The sequence below is a fragment of the Macaca thibetana genome, chromosome 15 (assembly GCF_024542745.1).
Source record: "Macaca thibetana thibetana isolate TM-01 chromosome 15, ASM2454274v1, whole genome shotgun sequence".
In the NCBI taxonomy this organism is placed as follows: domain Eukaryota; kingdom Metazoa; phylum Chordata; class Mammalia; order Primates; family Cercopithecidae; genus Macaca; species Macaca thibetana.
Genome location: NC_065592.1, coordinates 4,555,597 through 4,577,884, shown reverse-complemented (window position 1 = coordinate 4,577,884; position 22,288 = coordinate 4,555,597). Strand labels below are relative to the sequence as shown.

General features: G+C 55.7%; 2 protein-coding genes across 8 annotated transcripts in view; one reads left to right on the top strand and one right to left on the bottom strand.

Annotated features, from left to right (window-relative positions):
- Positions 1-22,288, top strand: part of DPH7 (diphthamide biosynthesis 7) — an 807,287-nt gene that overhangs the window by 616,828 nt on the left and 168,171 nt on the right. The gene's annotated exons all lie outside the window — the stretch shown is intronic.
- Positions 1-22,288, bottom strand: part of EHMT1 (euchromatic histone lysine methyltransferase 1) — a 230,524-nt gene that overhangs the window by 103,634 nt on the left and 104,602 nt on the right. For all 7 annotated transcript variants that reach the window (XM_050759722.1, XM_050759726.1, XM_050759723.1 and 4 more), the window contains 2 exons: positions 19,856-20,412; positions 5,664-5,844 (listed from right to left, as the gene is read on the bottom strand). In XM_050759722.1, coding sequence (XP_050615679.1) covers positions 5,664-5,844; positions 19,856-20,412 — 738 coding nt within the window. The remainder of the gene's footprint in view (positions 1-5,663; positions 5,845-19,855; positions 20,413-22,288) is intronic.

Here is a 22,288-nt window from a genome sequence, read left to right as displayed (position 1 = left end):
GGTAGTTCTGGCATCAGATGTTTTCTGGGCACAGTTTCTGTTGACTTATTTTTTTCATCTGATTGGGCCATACCTTCCTGTTTCTTTGTATGCCTTGTAATTCTATGTTGAAAACTGGACATTTGAATCCAATAATGTAGAAACTCTGAAAAGCAGATTCTCCTCCTTTTCCAGCGTTTACTATTTTGTTGCTGTTACTGGTTTGGGGGTGTTTTTGTTGTTGTCATTTTTTATAGTTGCAGGCTGTCTCTGTGAGGAGGGTGAGCCAGAGATCTAAACTTAAGGTTTTTTCATGTCTTTCCTTAGCCTGTGCCTTTCCCTGGGCACACGCAGTCACTTTGTAATTTACCCCATATACACAGTTGCTTCTGAATATCCTGGTCTTTAATGTCTGGCTCCCAAAAGGAGAAAACAATGAAAACGAAGTGGGGAGATAAAAAGAGCACTGGCCCTTTAGATTTCTCGGACATCTCATGGAAGAAAGGCTTGCAACCGGATGAGAGGGCCTCTCTGTATGCACCTGGGGACAAGGTCCTGTTCGCTCGCCCTGGCTCCCACAAGCTGCACGCACACTGTTTCAGGAACACCGCACACCCTGCACCACAGGGCTGAGGAAGGGAGTGGGCAGCAGAGCTGAAACTGACGGAAATTCACGTCCCAGCCTCCTGCCTAGAAGCTGCGAACCTTCAGTAGACTCCAGAGTTCCCAATAGTTCCATCAGCCAGACTCTGCCAGGGGAACTGCTGTCTAGGTGAGGAGGTGAATTCCGGGTCTTCCTGCCCCACTATCTTTCTAGAATCCTCTGAAATCAGCTTTTGGTGCTGTGAGGGTCGTTTTTTAACCGTGAACCGCTACACGTTGGAGAGATACAGAACAAGCTGCTAACAAAGATGCCAGTCCACTCTAAAAAGAACGAATGCTCACCTAAAACAACGCTGGGTGCCTGAGATCCCGAGTCAGCACAGCCATCCCCAGCCGGGGGCTGTCACACAAACGCATGCTCCCAACCTTCTTGCACAGCACAGATCTTTCATTTCCGATACTGCAGAGCGGAGGGTGCAGAACAGGTCGGACAGAGTCCCAGCCACCCTCCATCTAAAACTAAGAATTACGGCTGCCCACGGGAAGGAGCTACACGCACGGGCTCTGCTATGGCGTCGGCGGTACAACGCACGTTGAAACCGACACGTGACTCTGCTCTTCTTTCCCGCCTGTGGTAAACTTAACGGGGCAGCAGGAGGGAGAGCGCAGAACCGTCCGTGATCATCACCACAGGAATTAAAAATTAACAGAAAGACATGACAGGAATCTCAGCCTTTCTTTGATAACCTGGCTCCAACACCCCTCCCACAGGGAGGCAACAAGGAATGGCAGGCAATGGAGTGAAGAAATAAAAGATGAAGAAATAAAAGTGGTAACGGCAGACGGATTCTGAGGCAGACGGGAGCAGGTCCCCGGTGAAACCCGACCTTCAAGCCAAAGGCAGCCCGAAGCCTAGAGACTGGGACTGGGCTGCCAGTTCCCGACAGAATCCACAACCTGGAGGGAGAACGTCCGTGAGGCCTTTTAGCCAATCAGATGGTGTCTTTCCCACGCCTGGGCCAATGAGCAGGCACTTCCTCCATTCCGGGCAGGCCTTTTAGCCAATCAGATGGTGTCTTTTCCAGGCCCAGGCCTGGGCCAATGAGCAGGCACTTCCTCCATTCCGGGCCCACACAGACCCCGGACGCGGTCCCACAGCAGGCCCGCCCGCCTGCCGGTAGCAGCTACTGACTGTGGGGCTCCTCTCCGCTGAGCGCGGTTCTGTTGCTCGATAAAACTCTTCTCCACCTTGCTCCCCCTCCAGGTGTCCACGGACACAGGACAAGAACTCGGGCCCCACCCAACAGCGGGTGCAGAAAGGGCCGTAGCATGTTCCTGGCCGGCTCGCTGGGCTGCCGGCCGTGACTCGCCCCCGTTCGCGGAACCGGGAGTGAAGAGCGACGATCCTTCTGGGGACCCAAACCTTGGGATTCCTCAAGCCAGAGCGGTAACACTACAGCCCTCCTGCCCTCCGCTTGTGTGGTGGCAAGCAGCGGTGCAGCCAGGCCCTCCTGGGAGGGGCAGGCCAGGGCGAAAGCGGCAGAGCTGGACGAGCTGAAAACGCACCCCAGCCCGTACTGTGGGTGGCGAGAGCAACAGAGCCACAGAACACTCTCCCAGCCCATCCCCTTGGGGTCCGCAGTTGCTGGTGACTCCAAGTTTTGGGGCGGCACCGTGTTCCCCTCATCCGGACGCCAGTGCCTGCAGCGTGAACCGCTTGCGGTACGCCTCATCCAGCCAAAGCTCTGCACGGAGCCAGCGCCTGGAGCCGCCCGCCCCGCCACAGCAGCCAAGCGAGCCTGGCTGTGCACAGTGGCCCCACGCCACGCTTGCTCACCAACACACACCTCGCTGCTCCACTCCCGGCTTGCCCTCAGAAGGTGTGGCACCTGGGCCGGTAGCATGAGCTGAGTACAGCCTGCTGGGCCGAGTGGGCAGAATGAGCCCAGCAGGTGCGAGTGGAACTCAAGCAGAGGCGCCGCTGGCCACAGAGGTTTACGGCTGGCAAAGTGACACTCAAGGGATCCTGTGACAACAGGACAGAACCTACCCAGATTCCTGCTCTGTATGGACACGGTTGTAAAAGGCCTTTGTCTCTCTCTGCCATGCCGGTAAGTGGACTCTGCACCCCCGGCCCCCGGACACTTGACAGGGGACTCCTCCATCCGCACTCCTGTCTTCCCAGCCATGTAGAAAGGTGCAGTGACGGCCACCACAAGACAAGGCAGCTGTGCGTGCTGTGCTCCTCTCTAGGAAGCACGTTCTAGCACAGAAACTGTACCTTCATGCCCACTCCGGAAGCCCTGGGGTGACAACGCACGGAAGCAGCTGAGGCTGAGTATCTTAACCACTGGATCAAAGCAGGCAGCTAACTGCCGAGCACTTCTCCTCCATGGCTCGAGGCCGTTTTACACACTGTCCTCGGCTAACTTGCTGATGGACCACCCACTTCCAGGTTACGGATAAGGAAGGGGTGGTGGAGGAAGTGGGCTGTGGAAGGGTAAACTGGGGCCTGCTAAACACACTGGGTACTTTGTTTTTAGAAAGCTCTTTTTAAAAGATGATGATATAATAAAGCTAAAATAGGAAAAGAAAATCTCGACACTTTAACAACACCTCAGACATTACTTGTACGTCCTAACATACGTGAGCATTACTCCATAGTTTTGCAAAACAACAAGTTTAACTGTTTCAAACAAATAAAATTAAGTCAAATAGCAAAACAGTTGACGGGGAGGGCAGCAGATAACGACTGATTTTGTTTTCTAACTTCCAATGAAGAGAACCAGGGCTCCCTGGAGAAAGCCAATTCTGGCACTGGGAAGGGACAAGGCAGGTAAGCAGACCATCCAGTGAATTGGGAAGGTCTTCATGAAGAGGTGGGCATCGCCCCAGGACTCAGAACCAGCTTACAGGGACCCCACTGGACAAACTTAGAACAATTTGAGCAACAAAATAAATAAGGATAGGAATGGATTATAGTTCAGAGACTCAAATAAGAGTCCATAAGTCAGTACTTAAAAATAAATAGGCCGGGGGTGATGGCTCATGCCTGTAATCCTAGCACTTTGGGAGGCCAACGCAGGAGGATTGCCTGAGCCCAAGAGTTCAAGACCAGCCTGGGCAACACAGCAAGACCCCCCATCTCTATTTTTTTTTAAAGTTTTTTTTTTCTTTAAGAGTAAATGGACAGATAACTGTGTGGATGGATAGGAAAGTGAAGCACCTCCTTACAGCAGAAACTGAAATATGAGGAGGAAATGATGGAGTTGGAAAACCACCATTTGGCACCCACCGTGCAGTACGAGCTGGGCGTGGGTCACGGCAGATGCTGAAGCCTGGTGGGATGTGATGGGCGGTACCTGCAACACCTTAGGGTCTCGCTTACAATCTGGGGAGCAGTAACTTTAAGATGGAGGGCTCTGCAGACTCCAGCAGCAGAGCAGGACAAAAAGCCACCAAAATTCAATTCCTAAGGACACTTGTCAGTCCCCTGCATCGCTCCACGACCTGCACCCAATCCTGGGAACCGCTGGGCAAACCCCCGTCAGACACATTCTATGAAACACCTGGCCTGTACTCAAAACGCCACGGCTCAGACAGACAAAGAGGCTGACAATGCTTCAGATCAAAGGAAACTAACGAGACACAACACAGGTGCTCAAAGCTCCAGGACCAGATTTTATTTGTCCTCTGCCCTAAGGACACTCGGGCATGGGAAATGCGGAACGGGACACTGAGATGAGAGAGCAGCATCGCGGTACGCTTCCTCACCGGGATATCTGTGCTGCAGTTATCTAAGAGAATGTTTCTGTTTTTAGGGACATTACAGTAATTTTTAGGAAATAACATTGGTTTTCAGGGATAAAAGGGCACAATGTTTACAACTTACATTCATGTCTCAGAAAAAAAAGTTATACATGGGGGCGGGCAGGAGGCGAGATTGTGCCATGTGGTAAAATGAGTAAAGGGTACACAGGACTTATCTGTAGAATTTTTGCAACTTTGCTGGAGGTCTGAAAATACTTAAATAAAAAAAAAATTTTTTTTTTTTTGAGACGGAGTCTCGCTCTGTCGCCCAGGCTAGAGTGCAGTGGTGCGATCTCGGCTCACTGCGAGCTCCACCTCCCGGGTTCACGCCATTCTCCTGCCTCAGCCTCCCAAGAAGCTGGAACTACAGGCGCCACCACCACGCCCGGCTAATTTTTTGTATTTTTAGTAGAGACGGGGTTTCACCGTGTTAGCCAGGAAGGTCTCGAACTCCTGACCTCATGATCCACCCGCCTCAGCCTCCCAAAGTGCTGGGATTACAGGCGTGAGCCACCGCGCCCAGCCAATAAAAAGTATTTTTAAAGTCCAGAAAAAGACACCTGTGGCCAGGTGACCATCCTCAAGTGAAGCCTTGCCGGCAGCAGCAGCACTCACGAGGGCCAGCAAGAAGGGCCTTGCATCTCTCCAGGACGGCGCCAAACGCATGTATTCCATCCCAGAAGCTGAGGAGGTTTGAAAGCCCAGGGAACCCTGATGCGTCGCTCACTCTGACGTCCCGGTGCCCTCCCAGCACCTCCCACAAAAGGTCCCCAGTGAGGAATCAAACGTTCATCCACTCGCAGAACTGGCCACAGAAGCAGCCAGCCCAGGAGAGTGAGGCGCATGCCCAGAGCGAGGTGGCAGTGGCAGAGCAGCTGGAGGGGGCGGTGGTCCTCACCCTGGGCCGGGGCTTCCCCAGCACACCCCAGCATTCCCAAAGGCACTTCATCTACAAACCAGGAAAGCTTCCAACTCCAGGGTCTTCTCCCCACAGAGACCAAGTGAGTAAGACACTAGTAAAGAAAACAGTCTTCATCTTGAGAATGTTAACAAGCTAGGAAATCAATGCAGGCCTGAGCCAAGGCTTTAGAGCAGACGTCAGGTGTGCCTCCTCAGGCATACAGGCGAGCCCGGGAGGGCCGGCTGACGTCAACAGTCATTCATCAAGAGCAGCACAGGCACTTACAGTCAAACAGAACTCTCACCTGGCAAGGGGCAGGCTTGAAACATACATTCAAAGAGCAAAGACAGTTGCTGGGTCTCCCTTTTACCTGTCTGTGATTTTGTGGTGGCCATGTAGCATTGGTTCTGAGGTAGCGACTGATGAAGGGATGGGAAGGGGGGTAAAAGCTGCTGTCGTCCAAAGTCAGAAATGTTTTTGTTGATCTCCTCTTTTGGTTCCTTATGATCTCTAGCTTCTCGAACTTCTCTGGGATCTTTACTGGCTGCATGCTTCAAAACAAAGACAGTGAATAACTATAACTGCATAAGCAGATGGTCATTGAAATAACATGCAACCAAAATCACAGTTCTTCTCCCCATTAATTCCCCACAACTGAAAGATGAGATACAATGGAGAGAGGAGAAAGTCTGCAAACGGAAACAGCACGCTGTCCTCACAAAAGCACCTACCACTAAGACATGTGTGCGTAGTTGCCCCTCAGATGGGTTAGGTCAGCATCTACAAACCACGGCCCAAGCTAAGAACAGCATTTACAGGGCTAAAGGTCAGAAGGAGGAACGAGGAGGGAGGAGGAGCAGTGACCACATGTGGTCCACAAAACCTGAAACATTTTCTAGCTGGTTCTCTGCCTGCAGAAAAAAATGTTCCAACCACTGACTTAGGTAATACATTTACTAAGCTAAAAAATACCCAAAATGGGCAGCATCAAAACTTCTCAAAAACTGCTTTCCCAGTTTATCGTGGCTAAACATTATGTCTGCAACATCCCCAATGGTATTTATCCCACAGTAGGTAACTATGTTGTGTTAAAACGGTATTTTACTCAGTCTCACTGATCTCCTAAATCTGCCTCGTCTCAGCCTGCAGGGCAGGGCTGTGATACCGACAGCAAACTCCCAGTACTTCCTTCATTGCAGAAGGCACAGACACAACTGAACCTCCACTCTCTGTCTGCTCCCCTCGTCACCTACAGACCTGTGATACTGTAACTTTAAATCTAATTCAATTGAACCACACTTTACTGTGCACATGGTGCAATACACAGTAAAAAGTGTTAAAAGATAGGGCATTCTTCAGGAGATGGCACTGGGAGAACTGAATGTCACATGAAAAAGAACAGAGCTGGACCCTTTTCTAAACTATATATAAAAATTAACCCAAGACAGACCACAGACCTAACTGCAAAACCTAAAACCATAAAACTCTTATAGAAAACAGGTGGAAAGCTTCCCAACGTTTGGATCTGGCAATTATTTCTTAGACATGAAACCAAAAGTACAGGCAACAAAGGAAAAAACAGACAAACTGGACTTAATCAAAGTTAAAATTTCTGGGCCAGGTGCGGTGGCTCACACCTGTACTTCCAGCACTTTGGGAGGCCAAGGGGGAAGGATCACTTGAGGTCAGGAATTCAAGATGAGTCTGGGCAACATAGCAAGACCCTGTCTCTACAAAGAAAAATTTCTAAAACTTAAAATTTTTGTGCATCAAAGGACACAGTTAACAGTGAAAAAAGCATGCTATGGAATGGGGGAAAACATCTGCAAATCCATCAGCAATTATTATCCAGAATATATGAAAAAGTCTTACAACAATAAAAAACAACCAGATTAAAAAATGGGCAAAGGACGTGAATAAACATTTCTTCAAGGAAGACATACAAATGGCTAATGGACACATGAAAAGATGCTTAACCTGATTAGGGAAATGCATATCCAAACCAGGCGAGTCCCATTCACACACTAGGAAAAAAGAATGCTTAACCTCATTAGGGAAATACGTATCCAGACCTCGGTGAGTACCACGGATGGCTACCAGGAAATAACAGAAAAGAGTCAGTGTTGTGAGAACTGGAGAAATGGGAACCCTTGTGCACTGCTGGTAGGAATGTGGAATGGTGCGGCCGCTGCGAAAAACTCAAAAAATTAAGTATGGAGCTACCATGTGATCCAGCAATTCCACTACTGGGCATGTGCCCCAGCAGCACTGAAAGCAGGGTCTTGAAGACATGTTTGTACACCCACGTTGACAGCAGCATCAACCACAGCAGCCAAAAGGGGGAGCCACCCAAGGGCCGGTTGTCGGACGAATGGATCAGCAAAGGGTCGTGTGCAAAACGCAGTGACGTGTGACTCAGCCTGAGAAGCGGCGAAGCTGGGGCCCGCGCTACAGCGTGGATGAGCCTCGGCGACACTGTGCCGGATGAAATAAGTCAGCCACAAAAGGACAAACGTTGTACGATCCCACTTACACGAGGTCCCTAGAGTCGTCAGACTGACGGACGCAGAAAGTAGAATGGCATTGCCAGGGGCTGGGAGAGAGGGATGGGAAGTCTGTTGAAAGGAGACAGAGCTTCAGTTTGGGAAGATGAAGAGGTTCCAGAGATGGAGGGTGGTGATGGCTCCGCAGCAATGTGAATGTGCCTGATGCACTGAGCTGTTCACTTAAAAATGGTTATGTTTGATGTGATGTATTTTACCACACACACACACACACACACACGACAAGGCACCTGCATCAACTAGAGTCAAGGTCAGGGAGAAGTGAACAAGGTCATAAGTAATGGTAACTCGAAGTACTCGGTGGGTCCGTGGCATGGGTGAACATGTGGCTGCAGAGACGGCTCTGAGGGATTCAGGAGGTGCTTGTAGAGATTACAGGTGAGGCAGGGAGGCAGAGCGAGAGTTCCAGGTAAGAGCACACGGAGCAGAACAGGGTAGCACCTGGCTTGGATGGGAGATGAGAGGGGAGTGCCAGGGCGAGCTGGCAGGCACAGGGGAGCACGTGCTCTTGGGGTTGGCTCTCATGACCTGACCGTGTCTGCCTCTCTCTGTCCCACAGGCGCACTATGTCTGTGTCTGTTCCCCTCCCTCCTTCCCTTTCTGTCTCTCGAGTGCATCTTGCTGCCATGTGGTACTTGCACAGCTTCTCACTGAGCCCACACTAAGCTGCCAGACACCCCACTGATGTCCAGAACAGACACAGAACCACCTGGGCTCCCTACTGGGGAACCTACCCTAGATTCATGTTCCAGTGACCACAGCTCTCTGGAGTTTTTTGTTGCTTCTCCCCACGGAGCCCTGTCCAGCTCAGCAACCCTGTTTGCCACATTCAGTGATTTCCTCTTGGAATGTACCTCCACCCCGGGATGCCCTTACTTTTTCCTGAGGGATGAATGCTCTCCTCCCTCCAAAGCACAGTTCAGACATGACAGCTCCTCCCGCCATGTCCACTAATGAATGCACCTTGCACATGGAACACTGTTTGAAAACCACACGAATGCCACACGTCTGCTTTACAAAGTGTCTTGGTCTTTCTCCAGTACACCAGGTTTGACTGCAATGAAGTCACTGTTAGAACTCAGGAGTCAGTCCCCTTTTAGGTCACCTACAAACCACCGTGCAAGCTGCTTGGTTCATGTGGCCATCCCCCTCAGCTGGTGCTTACAAACACAAAATGCACTTTCAAAGTACATATCAATGAAGGTACAAAAACAAACCCTCAAGAGGAAATAGCCATGCGAGGCTAATTCTTGCCGAGGTACACAACCTATTCTTTAATTTAAAAGGTTATTTTCAAAAATCTCAACAGTAAGACTAAGAACGGCTTAACCGAGGTGAGGATTCTAGATTTTGATTTTGCTGGGACTCTTACCTAACGAAGCACAAGGAAAGTGAAGACCTAGCCATGGAGGCAGCGCGGCCAGCGGCTGGCCCACCTTCACATGGCCTGGCTCTGGGAGGGCAGCCCTTCCCTGAGGCTCTTCCCTCCTGGGGGGCGGGGGGCCCCTTCGCTGACGCTCTTCCCTCCTGGGGGGGTGGGGGGGCCCCTTCGCCGAGGCTCTTCCCTCCTGGGAGGGGCGAGGGGTTCCCATCCCGGAAGCTCTTCCCTCCTGGGGCGGGCGGAGTGCCTTCGCTGAGTCTCTTCCCTCCGGGGGGGGCGGGGGGGTTCTCCTCCCCAGGCTCTTCCCTCCTAGGCGGCGGGGAGACCCCTTCCCTGAGGCTCCTCGCTCCTAGGGGGCGGGGAGACCCCTTCCCTGAGGCTCCGCCCTCCTGGGGGTCGGGGAGACACCCTCCCTGAGGCCCCGCCCTCCTGGTGGTGGGGCGGGGGGTGGGGGGGGCTCTGCACCAGTGTGAGTCTCGCAGTGGGACACTTGGTAGCACTTCTTCACATAATTGCTAAGAACCACCTCCAGTGCAGACTGACAGGCACCACCTCTCTCCCAGCACCTAGAGCCTAGAGTGGGTACCAGGAGGGGAGGTGTGGAAACACACACAGAGAAAAACAAGGGGCCCCATGCTGGCGCCTCCTGGAGTGGGCACAACTCAATCAGGGAAATGGAGCTGCCAACCAGGCCACAGAAACAAGCATTTCCATGTAGGAAAAAATGTTCCCTTCCGGTGGCTTCTGCTTTCTTTGCCCTAACAATGGTGAACCTGCCAGTGAGCAGGCCTCGCTCTGAGGATCTTTACGATGGGGATCAACGCGGGACACAGGGTCCAAATCCCCTGGTTCTTGCCACGGGATAGTGAGACTGCAGCCGTGACACCACCTTCATGTTCAAACTTTTACGAGCATATTGGATTTTATTTTTATTATTTTGTTTTGTTTTGTTTTGTTTTTGTTTGTTTTTGAGACAGAGTCTGGCTCTGTTGCCCGGGCTGGAGTGCAGTGGCGATCTCAGCTCACTGCAAGCTCCGCCTCCCGGGTTTACGCCATTCTCCTGTCTCAGCCTCCCGAGTAGCTGGGACTACAGGCGCCGCCACCTCGCCCGGCTAGTTTTTTGTATTTTTTAGTAGAGACAGGGTTTCACCGTGTTAGCCAGGATGGTCTCAATCTCCTGACCTCGTGATCCGCCCGTCTCGGCCTCCCAAAGTGCTGGGATTACAGGCTTGAGCCACCGCGCCCGGCCCATATTGGATTTTATTAACAAAGACTGCAACATTCATTTTATCACTGGAATGACTTTTTAAAACACAATTTTCAATAAATTCTGGTTTTTAAAAAATGCCAAACAAGACTAAATTGGGTTTGGGGTGGCAGGAAATCCTGAAGGGTGGAGAGGCCAGGCCCAGAACCACAGACACAGAGCACACCCCAGGCACGGGGGGCACCCACCCACCCACTGTCTCTGCCACACCACCTCCGTCGGGCCCACAGACACGGTGCACACCCCAGACACAGGGGGGCACCCACCCACCCACCGTCTCTGCCGCACCAACTCCGTGGGGCCCACAGACACAGTGCACACCCCAGGCACAGGGGGGCACCCACCCACCCACAGTCTCTGCCGCACCAACTCCGTGGGGCCCACAGACACAGAGCACACCCCAGGCACAGGGGGGCACCCACCCACCCACAGTCTCTGCCGCACCAACTCCGTGGGGCCCACAGACACAGAGCACACCCCGGGTGCAGGGGGCACCCACCCACCCACAGTCTCTGCCGCACCAACTCCGTGGGGCCCACAGACACAGCCCTGCCTGGCTCAGTCCATCCCCTCCTTCTCCCGCAGGCTCCCCGAGGAGCAGAGCAAGTTCTCCAGGGTGCGGAGAGGCCGTGGAGGATCTTCAGCAAACCAGGTTCCGAAGCCTCAAACACTCAGGTTCTCTCTTCCTACAACTGACCCGCCTGTGAATGTACAGCAGTTTTCAACCAAATGATGTGTCATAATCAGACTTTAATTATTGTAGCAACTTAATCCAAAACAAAGCGATCACTTAAATAAGCCTCATGGTCGGACAATTTTTTTTTTTTTTAATTTCAAATTGCTTTTTTTCCCTACAGGAATGTGATAGGGTGACAATAAAAGATCCTCACGAATAAATATATATCAGAATAAAATCCTGGAAGTAGGACTGTAATAAAACTTCAGGGAAATGAAAGATGCACAGTTTCTAACGTGTTTTAAAACTGTGACTGGTGCGCCATCCACAGGCAAAAATTAATTCAACCTCAGCCCAAGCCTCAGACTTTATACAAACGTTAACTCAAAATGGATCACAGATTTAAAGTTCACACAAAACTAAAAAAAAAAAAAAAAAAATTAGAGAAATTGATATCTAGGACTAGGTGAAGAGTTTTCACGCACACCACCAATAGCACAATCCACAGGAGAAAACTGATAAACTGGGCTTCATCAAAATGAAACACCTTCGCTCTGTGAAAGAAATTTGAAGAGAAAGAAAAGAAGCTTCAGACCAGCAGAAAATACTGGAAACCACATATCTGACAAACGCTCATATACGGAACTCTCAAAGCTAACAAAACAATGTAATTATAAAATGAGCAAAAGTCTGAAAGACATTTCCCCAAAAACGACACACTGACGGCAAAGCAATATATGGAAGGGGACAAGCGTGAGAGGTGTGGGAGGAAACAAGGGTGAGAGGCGTGGGGGAGGATGAGAGTGAGATGTATAGGAGGGGGTGACAGTGACAGGCATGGAAGAGGGTGAGAGTGAGAGGCGTGGGAGGGGGTGAGGGTGAGTGGTGTGGGGGAGGGGTGAGGGTGAGAGGCCTGGGAGGAGGTGAGGGTGAGTGGCGTGGGGGAGGGGTGAGGGTGAGAGGCCCGGGAGGAGGTGAGGGAGTGGCGTGGGGGAGGGGTGAGGGTGAGAGGCCCGGGAGGAGGTGAGGGTGAGTGGCGTGGGGGAGGGGTGAGGGTGAGCGGCGTGGGGGAGGGGTGAGGGTGAGCGGCGTGGGAGGGTGAGGGTGAGCGGCGTGGGGGGGTCAGGGTGAGCGGCGTGGGGGAGGGGTGAGGGTGAGCGGCGTGGGGGAGGGGTGAGGGTGAGCGGCGTGGGAGGGTGAGGGTGAGGGTGAGCGGCGTGGGAGGGTGAGGGTGAGCGGCGTGGAAGGGGTCAGGGTCAGCGGCGTGGAAGGGGTCAGGGTGAGCGGCGTGGAAGGGGTCAGGGTGAGCGGCGAGGGAGGGTGAGGGTGACGGTGAGCGACGTGGGAGGGTGAGGGTGAGCGGCGTGGGAGGGTGAGGGTGAGCGGCGTGGGAGGGTGAGGGTGAGCGACGTGGGAGGGGTCAGGGTGAGCGGCGTGGGAGGGTGAGGGTGAGCGGCGTGGGGGAGGGGGGAGGGTGAGGGTGAGCGGCATGGGAGGGGTGAGGGTGAGCGGCGTGGGAGGGTGAGGGTGAGCGGCGTGGAAGGGGTCAGGGTGAGCGGCGTGGAAGGGGTCAGGGTGAGCGGTGTGGGGGTCAGGGTCAGGGTGAGCGGCGAGGGAGGGTGAGGGTGACGGTGAGCGACGTGGGACGGTGAGGGTGAGCGGCGTGGGAGGGTGAGGGTGAGCGGCGTGGGAGGGTGAGGGTGAGCGACGTGGGAGGGGTCAGGGTGAGCGGCGTGGGAGGGTGAGGGTGAGCGACGTGGGAGGTGAGGGTGAGCGGCGTGGAAGGGGTCAGGGTGAGCGGCGTGGGAGGGTGAGGGTGAGCGGCGTGGGAGGGGTGAGGGTGAGCGGCGTGGGAGGGGTCAGGGTGAGCGACGTGGGAGGGTTCAGGGTGAGCGGCGTGGGAGGGGTCAGGGTGAGCGGCGTGGGAGGGTGAGGGTGAGCGGCGTGGGAGGGGTCAGGGTGAGCGGCGTGGGAGGGTGAGGGTGAGCGGCGTGGGAGGGTGGGAGGGTGAGGGTGAGCGGCGTGGGAGGGTGAGGGTGAGCGACGTGGGAGGGTTCAGGGTGAGCGACGTGGGAGGGTTCAGGGTGAGCGGCGTGGGAGGGTGAGGGTGAGCGGCGTGGGAGGGTTCAGGGTGAGCGGCGTGGGAGGGTGAGGGTGAGCGGCGTGGGAGGGGGTGAGGGTGAGCGGCGTGGGAGGGTGAGGGTGAGCGGCGTGGGAGGGTGAGGGTGAGCGGCGTGGGAGGGTGAGGGTGAGCGGCGTGGGAGGGTGAGGGTGAGCGGCGTGGGAGGGGTCAGGGTGAGCGGCGTGGGAGGGTGAGGGTGAGCGGCGTGGGAGGGTGAGGGTGAGCGGCGTGGGAGGGGTCAGGGTGAGCGGCGTGGGAGGGTGAGGGTGAGCGACGTGGGAGGGTGAGGGTGAGCGACGTGGGAGGGTGAGGGTGAGCGACGTGGGAGGGTGAGGGTGAGCGGCGTGGGAGGGTGAGGGTGAGCGACGTGGGAGGGGTCAGGGTGAGCGACGTGGGAGGGTGAGGGTGAGCGGCGTGGGAGGGGTCAGGGTGAGCGGCGTGGGAGGGTGAGGGTTGAGCGGCGTGGGAGGGTGAGGGTGAGCGACGTGGGGGGGTCAGGGAGTGAGCGACGTGGGGGGGTCAGGGTGAGCGACGTGGGGGGGTCAGGGTGAGCGGCGTGGGAGGGGTCAGGGTGAGCGGCGTGGGAGGGGTGAGGGTGAGCGGCGTGGGAGGGTGAGGGTGAGCGGGCGTGGGAGGGTGAGGGTGAGCGAGCGGGGGGGAGGGGTGAGGGTGAGCGGCGTGGGAGGGTGAGGGTGAGCGACGTGGAAGGGGTCAGGGTGAGCGGCGTGGGAGGGGTCAGGGTGAGCGGCGTGGGAGGGGTGAGGGTGAGCGGCGTGGGAGGGTGAGGGTGAGCGGCCTGGGGGGGGGTGAGGGTGAGCGGCGTGGGAGGGTGAGGGTGAGCGGCGTGGGAGGGGTGAGGGTGAGCGGCGTGGGGGGGTGAGGGTGAGCGACGTGGAAGGGGTCAGGGTGAGCGGCGTGGGAGGGGTGAGGGTGAGCGGCGTGGGAGGGTGAGGGTGAGCGGCGTGGAAGGGGTCAGGGTGAGCGGCGTGGGAGGGGTCAGGGTGAGCGGCGTGGGAGGGGTCAGGGTGAGCGGCGTGGGAGGGTGAGGGTGAGCGGCGTGGGGGGGTGAGGGTGAGCGGCGTGGGAGGGTGAGGGTGAGCGGCGTGGGAGGGGTGAGGGTGAGCGGCGTGGGAGGGTGAGGGTGAGCGGCGTGGGAGGGGTGAGGGTGAGCGGCGTGGGAGGGGTGAGGGTGAGCGGCGTGGGAGGGTGAGGGTGAGCGGCGTGGGAGAGGTCAGGGTGAGCGGCGTGGGATGGTCAGGGTGAGCGGCGTGGGAGGGGTCAGGGTGAGCGGCGTGGGATGGTGAGGGTGAGCGGCGTGGGAGAGGTCAGGGTGAGCGGCGTGGGAGGGTGAGGGTGAGCGGCGTGGGAGGGTGAGGGTGAGCGGCGTGGGATGGTGAGGGTGAGCGGCGTGGGAGAGGTCAGGGTGAGCGGCGTGGGAGGGTGAGGGTGAGCGGCGTGGGAGAGGGCAGGGTGAGCGGCGTGGGAGGGTGAGGGTGAGCGGCGTGGGAGAGGGCAGGGTGAGCGGCGTGGGAGAGGTCAGGGTGAGCGGCGTGGAAGGGGTCAGGGTGAGCGGCGTGGGAGGGTCAGGGTGAGCGGCGTGGGAGGGTGAGGGTGAGCGACGTGGGAGGGTCAGGGTGAGCGGCGTGGAAGGGGTCAGGGTGAGCGGCGTGGGAGGGGTCAGGGTGAGCGGCGTGGGAGGGGGTGTGTGTGAGAAGTCTGGGAGAAGACGCTCCCCATCAGCAGTCACAGGATGCGCAGCTGAAGCCTCAAGGAAACACCAGCACATCCAACAGAAGGGCTAAATAAAAAGCAGGTAAGAGCTAATGCCGGCGTCGGGAGAGGACGCCGCCGGTGAAGACGGGAGAAAGCCGACCCCTGCGACACCGCTGGTGGGCGTGTGAAATGCAGCCACTCTGGAGTACGGTTCTGCAATTTCCTCATAAAACTAAACACCCAAAGGCCATACAACCCAGTGATTATGCTCCTGTGTATTTGACTCAGAGAGATAAATCTTATTTCCAAAATGTGTACATAAATGTTCGAGCGGCTCTAAAGTAAAAATGCCCAGTGTCCTTCAGCAAGTGAGTGCCCGCGTACAAGGCTGTCCACACCCCACAGAGCACCAAAGCTTCAGCAGAGAACAGGATGGGCTAACGAGACGTAACTTGGATGGATCTTAAGAGAACTAAGCTGAATGACAAAAGCTACTCTCAAAAGGTTGCATACACTGTAATTCCATTTATATAAAATCAGAAATAGGCCGGACACGTTGGATCATGCAAACCTGAGGCTGGCACAGGTTCAGGTCTGGTTGGTGGCTACACAGGGTGACGTCAGGGACCTTGGTGTGGAGGGGGTTCCGCATCTCGACTGTGCCCTGGTGTGGAGGGGGTTCTAATCTCGACTGTGCCCTGGTGTGGAGGGGGTTCTAATCTCGACTGTGCCCTGGTGTGGAGGGGGTTCTAATCTCGACTGTGCCCTGGTGTGGAGGGGATTCCGCATCTCGACTGTGCCCTGGTGTGGAGGGATTTTGGCATCTCGACTGTGCCCTGGTGTGGAGGGATTTTGGCATCTCGACTGTGCCCTGGTGTGGAGGGGGTTCCACATCTCGACTGTGCCCTGGTGTGGAGGGGATCCCGCATCTCGACTGTGCCCTGGTGTGAAGGGGGTTCTAATCTCGACTGTGCCCTGGTGTGGAGGGGATTCCGCATCTCGACTGTGCCCTGGTGTGGAGGGATTTTGGCATCTCGACTGTGCCCTGGTGTGGAGGGATTTTGGCATCTCGACTGTGCCCTGGTGTGGAGGGGGTTCGGCCTCTCGACTGTGGTGGTAGTTCTGCACGTCCACACACAGTAAACTGCACAGAACACCCTGAGCGTGATGCACGTGCGCACAGGTGATGGTGAAACTAAGTAAGCCCCACGGACTTTACTAATGTCAGTGTCCTGGGTCTGACATTGTCCTTTAGTTATCAAAGACATCACCACTGAGGAAAGCTTGGTGAAAGGTATTTTTGCAGTTTCCTGTGACAATGTAATTATTTTTAAGATTTTCTAAAGCTTTGTCATGTAGAGAAGAATACTGCAAAAGGTTGAAGTGGGGTCAGGCCGGCCAGCCTAGGAGTGGAGAAGCCCCAGGGCTAGGGCAGCTGTCGGCACCACAAGGCGCCTGCCCTCTCTGTCTCAGGAGAGGACGCAACACCCGGCAGCCGTGGGCCCCTGAGCCAGCAGTCCAGCCTCACAGCGCACCCACCACCCACTGTGGTCACTGCAGGCAGGCCACAGAACACACACACAGCACTCACAGTCAGGCTGAAATATTATGACAGAAACAAAGGTGGAGACACCCTGGGGGGAGAAAAAAGCTAAAGCTGAGAGGAAAAAAAAAAATCACAAACAGGTGGTGTCAAGTCCAAGAGAACCCCCACTTGAGGAATCAGAATTTACAAGAGATTATAGAAGAATTATAATCACTATCTTTTGAAAGATAAGGCAAGACAGAATTCAGAACAGTATTTTTTAAATTAAAAGAACTAATCAGGCCGGGTGCGGTGGCTCACACCTGTAATCCCAGCACTCTGGGAGGCCGAGGCGGACGGATCACCTGAGGTCAGGAGTTCAAGATCAGCCTGGCCAACATGGTGAAACCTCGTCTCTACTAAAAATACAAACATTAGCTAGGTGTGGTGGCGTGTGCCTGTAATCCCAGCTACTCAGGAGGCTGAGGCAGGAGAATCACTTAAACCTGGGAGGCGGGGATTACACTGGGCTGAGATTGCACCATTGCACTCCAACCTGGGTGACAGGGCGAGACTCCGTCTCAAAAAACAAAACAAAACAAAACAAATAAAACAGAGAACTAATCAGAGATACTGGGCGTGAAAAAAATACATGTCAAAATAAACTATATCAATATATGGGATGAACAGCAAGAAGGAGAAGGGCTGAGGAACCAATCAGGAAGCTGGAAACAGGCAGAGAGCTGCCCAGGGGGACAGAAGAGCCAGCCATTTAAGGGGAGCTCCACGGGAAGAAAACGGAAAGAAAAATACAGAGCATTCTTCTGGAGCTGAAGACACAAAACCTCCAAGACGGGGCTGTGAAGCCCTAAACAGTGGCTAAGAGGAAAGAGCAAATAATCTACAAAGGACAAGAAAGTGCCTTCAGAATGTTCACCAGCAATGTCAGAGAGAGAAAATTCCACAGGAATGTGATCACAAACCTGGAACTTACACTCAAATTCACATCAAACAGAGAGAGCACATTAAAAGCACTGTGCACACTTTGAAAACCTGGATCGTGTATGCACCACGTAAGAGATGGGGATGAGTCCAGCACAGTGTGTGTGAGGAGCAGCTGTGCTGTGTGTGTGAAAATCAGCATAGTACGTTGTGAGGGGTAGGCGCGGCCTGTGTGTGAACAGCATGGTGCGTGTGAGGGTCTGGCGTGGCCAGCACAGTGCGTGTGAGGGTCAGGCGAGCCCTGTGTGTGAAAATCAGCACAGTGCATGTGAGGGTCAGGCATGCCCTGTTTGTGAAAATCAGCACGGTGTGTGTGAGGGGCAGATGCACCCTGTGTGTGAAAATCAGCACGGTGTGTGTGAGGGGCAGATGCACCCTGTGTGTGAAAATCAGCACGGTGTGTGTGAGGGGCAGATGCACCCTGTGTGTGAAAATCTGCACGGTGTGTGTGAGGGTCAGGCGAGCCCTGTGTGTGAAAATCAGCACGGTGTGTGTGAGGGTCAGGCGTGCCCTGTGTGTGAAAATCAGCACGGTGTGTGTGAGGGGCAGATGCACCCTGTGTGTGAAAATCAGCACGGTGTGTGTGAGGGGCAGATGCACCCTGTGTGTGAAAATCAGCACGGTGTGTGTGAGGGGCAGATGCACCCTGTGTGTGAAAATCTGCACGGTGTGTGTGAGGGGCAGGCGAGCCCTGTGTGTGAAAATCAGCACGGTGTGTGTGAGGGTCAGGCGTGCCCTGTGTGTGAAAATCAGCACGGTGTGTGTGAGGGGCAGATGCACCCTGTGTGTGAAAATCTGCACGGTGTGTGTGAGGGGCAGGCGAGCCCTGTGTGTGAAAATCAGCACGGTGTGTGTGAGGGTCAGGCGTGCCCTGTGTGTGAAAATCAGCACGGTGTGTGTGAGGGGCAGATGCACCCTGTGTGTGAAAATCTGCACGGTGTGTGTGAGGGGCAGGCGAGCCCTGTGTGTGAAAATCAGCACGGTGTGTGTGAGGGTCAGGCGTGCCCTGTGTGTGAAAATCAGCACGGTGTGTGTGAGGGGCAGATGCACCCTGTGTGTGAAAATCTGCACGGTGTGTGTGAGGGTCAGGCGTGCCCTGTGTGTGAAATCAGCACAGTGTGTGTGAGGGGCAGGCGAGCCCTGTGTGTGAAATCAGCACAGTGTGTGTGAGGGGCAGGCGAGCCCTGTGTGTGAAAATCAGCACGGTGCGTGTGAGGATCAGGCGAGCCCTGTGTGTGAAATCAGCACGGTGTGTGTGAGGATCAGGCGAGCCCTGTGTGTGAAATCAGCACGGTGTGTGTGAGGATCAGGCGAGCCCTGTGTGTGAAAATCAGCACGGTGTGTGTGAGGATCAGGCGAGCCCTGTGTGTGAAATCAGCACGGTGTGTGTGAGGATCAGGCGAGCCCTGCGTGTGAAAATCAGCACAGTGCGTGTGAGGGGCAGGCGAGCCCTGTGTGTGAAAATCAGCATAGTGTGTGTGAGGGGCAGGCACACCCTGTGTGTGAAGCGCTCAGGATTCAAGACCTATTCTGCTCTCAAGGTAAGTCTGAGCCCAGCAGCTCAGGGTAGGGAGGGAGACCTGGGCATGTCCAGGTGGCCCTTTGCCCCTCACTTCTGTCACATTCTGGCCCTAACCAAGTTCATTTCTATTCACTTCTCACTGAAACAGAGTGAGTGCTGAGTCTTCCCTAGCTGGAGTGAAAGCCCCAAAGTCCAAAGCAGAAGAGTCAGTGGCCTCCTGGAAAGTGTCTGACATACGTTTCTACAGACGGCAACAGAATCCTGTGAGAAGAGCAAAGCCCAAGAAGGAAGCGAGGCATCACCTGGCATCACTCAGCTCTGTCACTCACGCATGAGGCATCAGCAGCGTCTCCTTTTTGTTTTTTTGTTTGTTTGTTTGAGGCAGGGTCTCACTCTGCTGCCCAAGGTGGAGTGCAGTGGGGTGATCTGGGCTCACTGCAGTCTCCACCTGCCAGGCTCAAGCAATCCTCCCACCTCACGCTCCTGAGTAGCTGGGACTACAGGTGTGCACCACTATGCCCAGTTAATTTTTGCATTTTTTACAAAACTTTGTATTTGAGTTTTGCCACACTGCCCAGGCTGGTCTCAAGCAGTCCACCCGCCTCAGCCTCCCAAAGTGTAGGATAACGGCCGTGAGCCACTGCACCCAGCCCTCTCCTAGCTCCTCACGGGCCCTATCGGATAACCACTGACACTTACTGGCTTCTCCTCAATGCACCAAAGTCCATTTGCCGTTATTAAAACAAAAGAGATGGGAAAAAGGAAACAGCAAGAGAAGACACAAAATTACCAGGCCCACGACGGACTTCGGCATGGTCTTGCGTGCCCTGTGGACCTTGACGTCGGCGCCAGGGGCCGGGGGCTTCCTGTCCTCTGTGTCAGCACTCCCCTCCCCAAGGGTGGCTGGTGGGGCGGCTGGCGTCTGGGGAAAAGCGCTTGGAGTCCTGCCTTTGCCAGCCCCTCCAGGAAGGGTTTTTGCAGCATGGCCAGGCAGCGAAGAGGCCAGAGTGCTGGTAGTCCTCAAGGGCTGGGCCTGCAGGGCCGGCTTATTTAAGATGTATCCGTTGCTGCCGATGACAGAAGTCTGCACAAAGTCATCGGCAGTGACGTGGTTTTGCTTCCCTGCTTCTGAGTCTCTTTCTGAAACCCCGTTTTCCGCTATCCGGGTTAGTGTGTTGGTGCCATCCTGGGGGTTGACCCTTGCGCTGTCCTGAGTGTGTTTTGCAGCATTTGCATGGCTGCTGGCATCACTGTTTTCACAAGACCCGTTGGTCTCACCGTCCGCAGCCATGTGGGCCTCTCCTGCCTGTTTCTCTGCTGAGCCTTCATCGGCAGCCATAGGTGTCTCTGCCAACAGAGGAGAAAGGAGTGTCACTGGCTGCAGGCCCCGCTCTCCACAGCACCACCACAATTTGTTCCCCTCACCATGGCACAAAACCACCACAATGTCCTCCCCCCACCACGACACCACCACAGTGTCCTCCCCCCACCACGACACCACCACAGTGTCCTCCCCCCCACCACGACATCACCACAGTGTCCTCCCCCCACCACGGCACACCACAGTGTCCTCCCCCCACCACGACACCACCACAGTGTCCTCCCCCCACCACGACACCACCACAGTGTCCTCCCCCCACCACGGCCCCACCACAGTGTCCCCCCCCACCACGACATCACCACAGTGTCCTCCCCCCCCACCACGGCCCCACCACAGTGTCGTCCCCCCACCACGGCCCCACCACAGTGTCGTCCCCCCACCACGGCCCCACCACACAGTGTCGTCCCCCCACCACGGCCCCACCACAGTGTCGTCCCCCCACCACGGCCCCACCACAGTGTCGTCCCCCCACCACGGCCCCACCACAGTGTCGTCCCCCCACCACGGCCCCACCACAGTGTCGTCCCCCCACCACGGCCCCACCACAGTGTCGTCCCCCCACCACGGCCCCACCACAGTGTCGTCCCCCCACCACGGCCCCACCACAGTGTCGTCCCCCCACCACGGCCCCACCACAGTGTCGTCCCCCCACCACGGCACCACCACAGTGTCCTCCCCCCACCACGGCACCACCACAGTGTCCTCCCCCCACCACGGCACCACCACAGTGTCCTCCCCCCACCACTGCACCACCACAGTGTCCTCCCCCCACCACGGCATCACCACAGTGTCCTCCCCCCACCACGGCATCACCACAGTGTCCTCCCCCCCCACCACGGCATCACCACAGTGTCCTCCCCCCACCACAGCACCACCACAATTTGCTCCCCTCACCGTGGCACAAAACCACCACAATGGCCTCCCCCCACCACGGCATCACCACAATGTCCTCCCCCCCACCACGACATCACCACAATGTCCTCCCCCCACCACGACATCACCACAATGTACTCCCACCACCATGACACCACCACAATGGCCTCCCCCCACCATGGCACAAAACCACCACAATGTCCTCCCCCCACCACGACACCAACACAATGTCCTCCCCCCACCATGACACCACCACAATGCCCTCCCCCCACCACGACATCACCACAATGTCCTCCCCCCACCACGACACCACCACAATGTCCTCCCCCCACCATGACATCACCACAATGTCCTCCCCCCACCACGGTACCACCACAGTGTCCTCCCCACACCATGGCACAAAACCACCACAATGTCCTCCCCCCACCACGGCACCACCACAATGTCCTCCCCCTACCACGACATCACCACAATGTCCTCCCCCCACCACAGCACCACCACAATTTGTTCCCCTCACCATGGCACAAAACCACCACAATGTCCTCCCCTCACCACAGCACCACCACAATTTGCTCCCCTCACCGTGGCACAAAACCACCACAATGGCCTCCACCCACCACGACACCACCACAATGTCCTCCCCCCACCACGACACCACCACAATGTCCTCCCCCCACCACAGGACCACCACAATGTCCTCCCCCCACCACGGCACGACACCACCACAATGTCCTCCCCCCACCACGACACCACCACAATGTCCTCCCCCCACCACGACATCACCACAATGTCCTCCCCCCACCACGACATCACCACAATGTCCTCCCCCCACCACGGCACAAAACCACCACAATGTCCTCCCCCAACCACGACATCACCACAATGTCCTCCCCACACCACAGGACCACCACAATGTCCTCCCCCACCACGACACCACCACAATGTCCTCCCCCCACCACGACATCACCA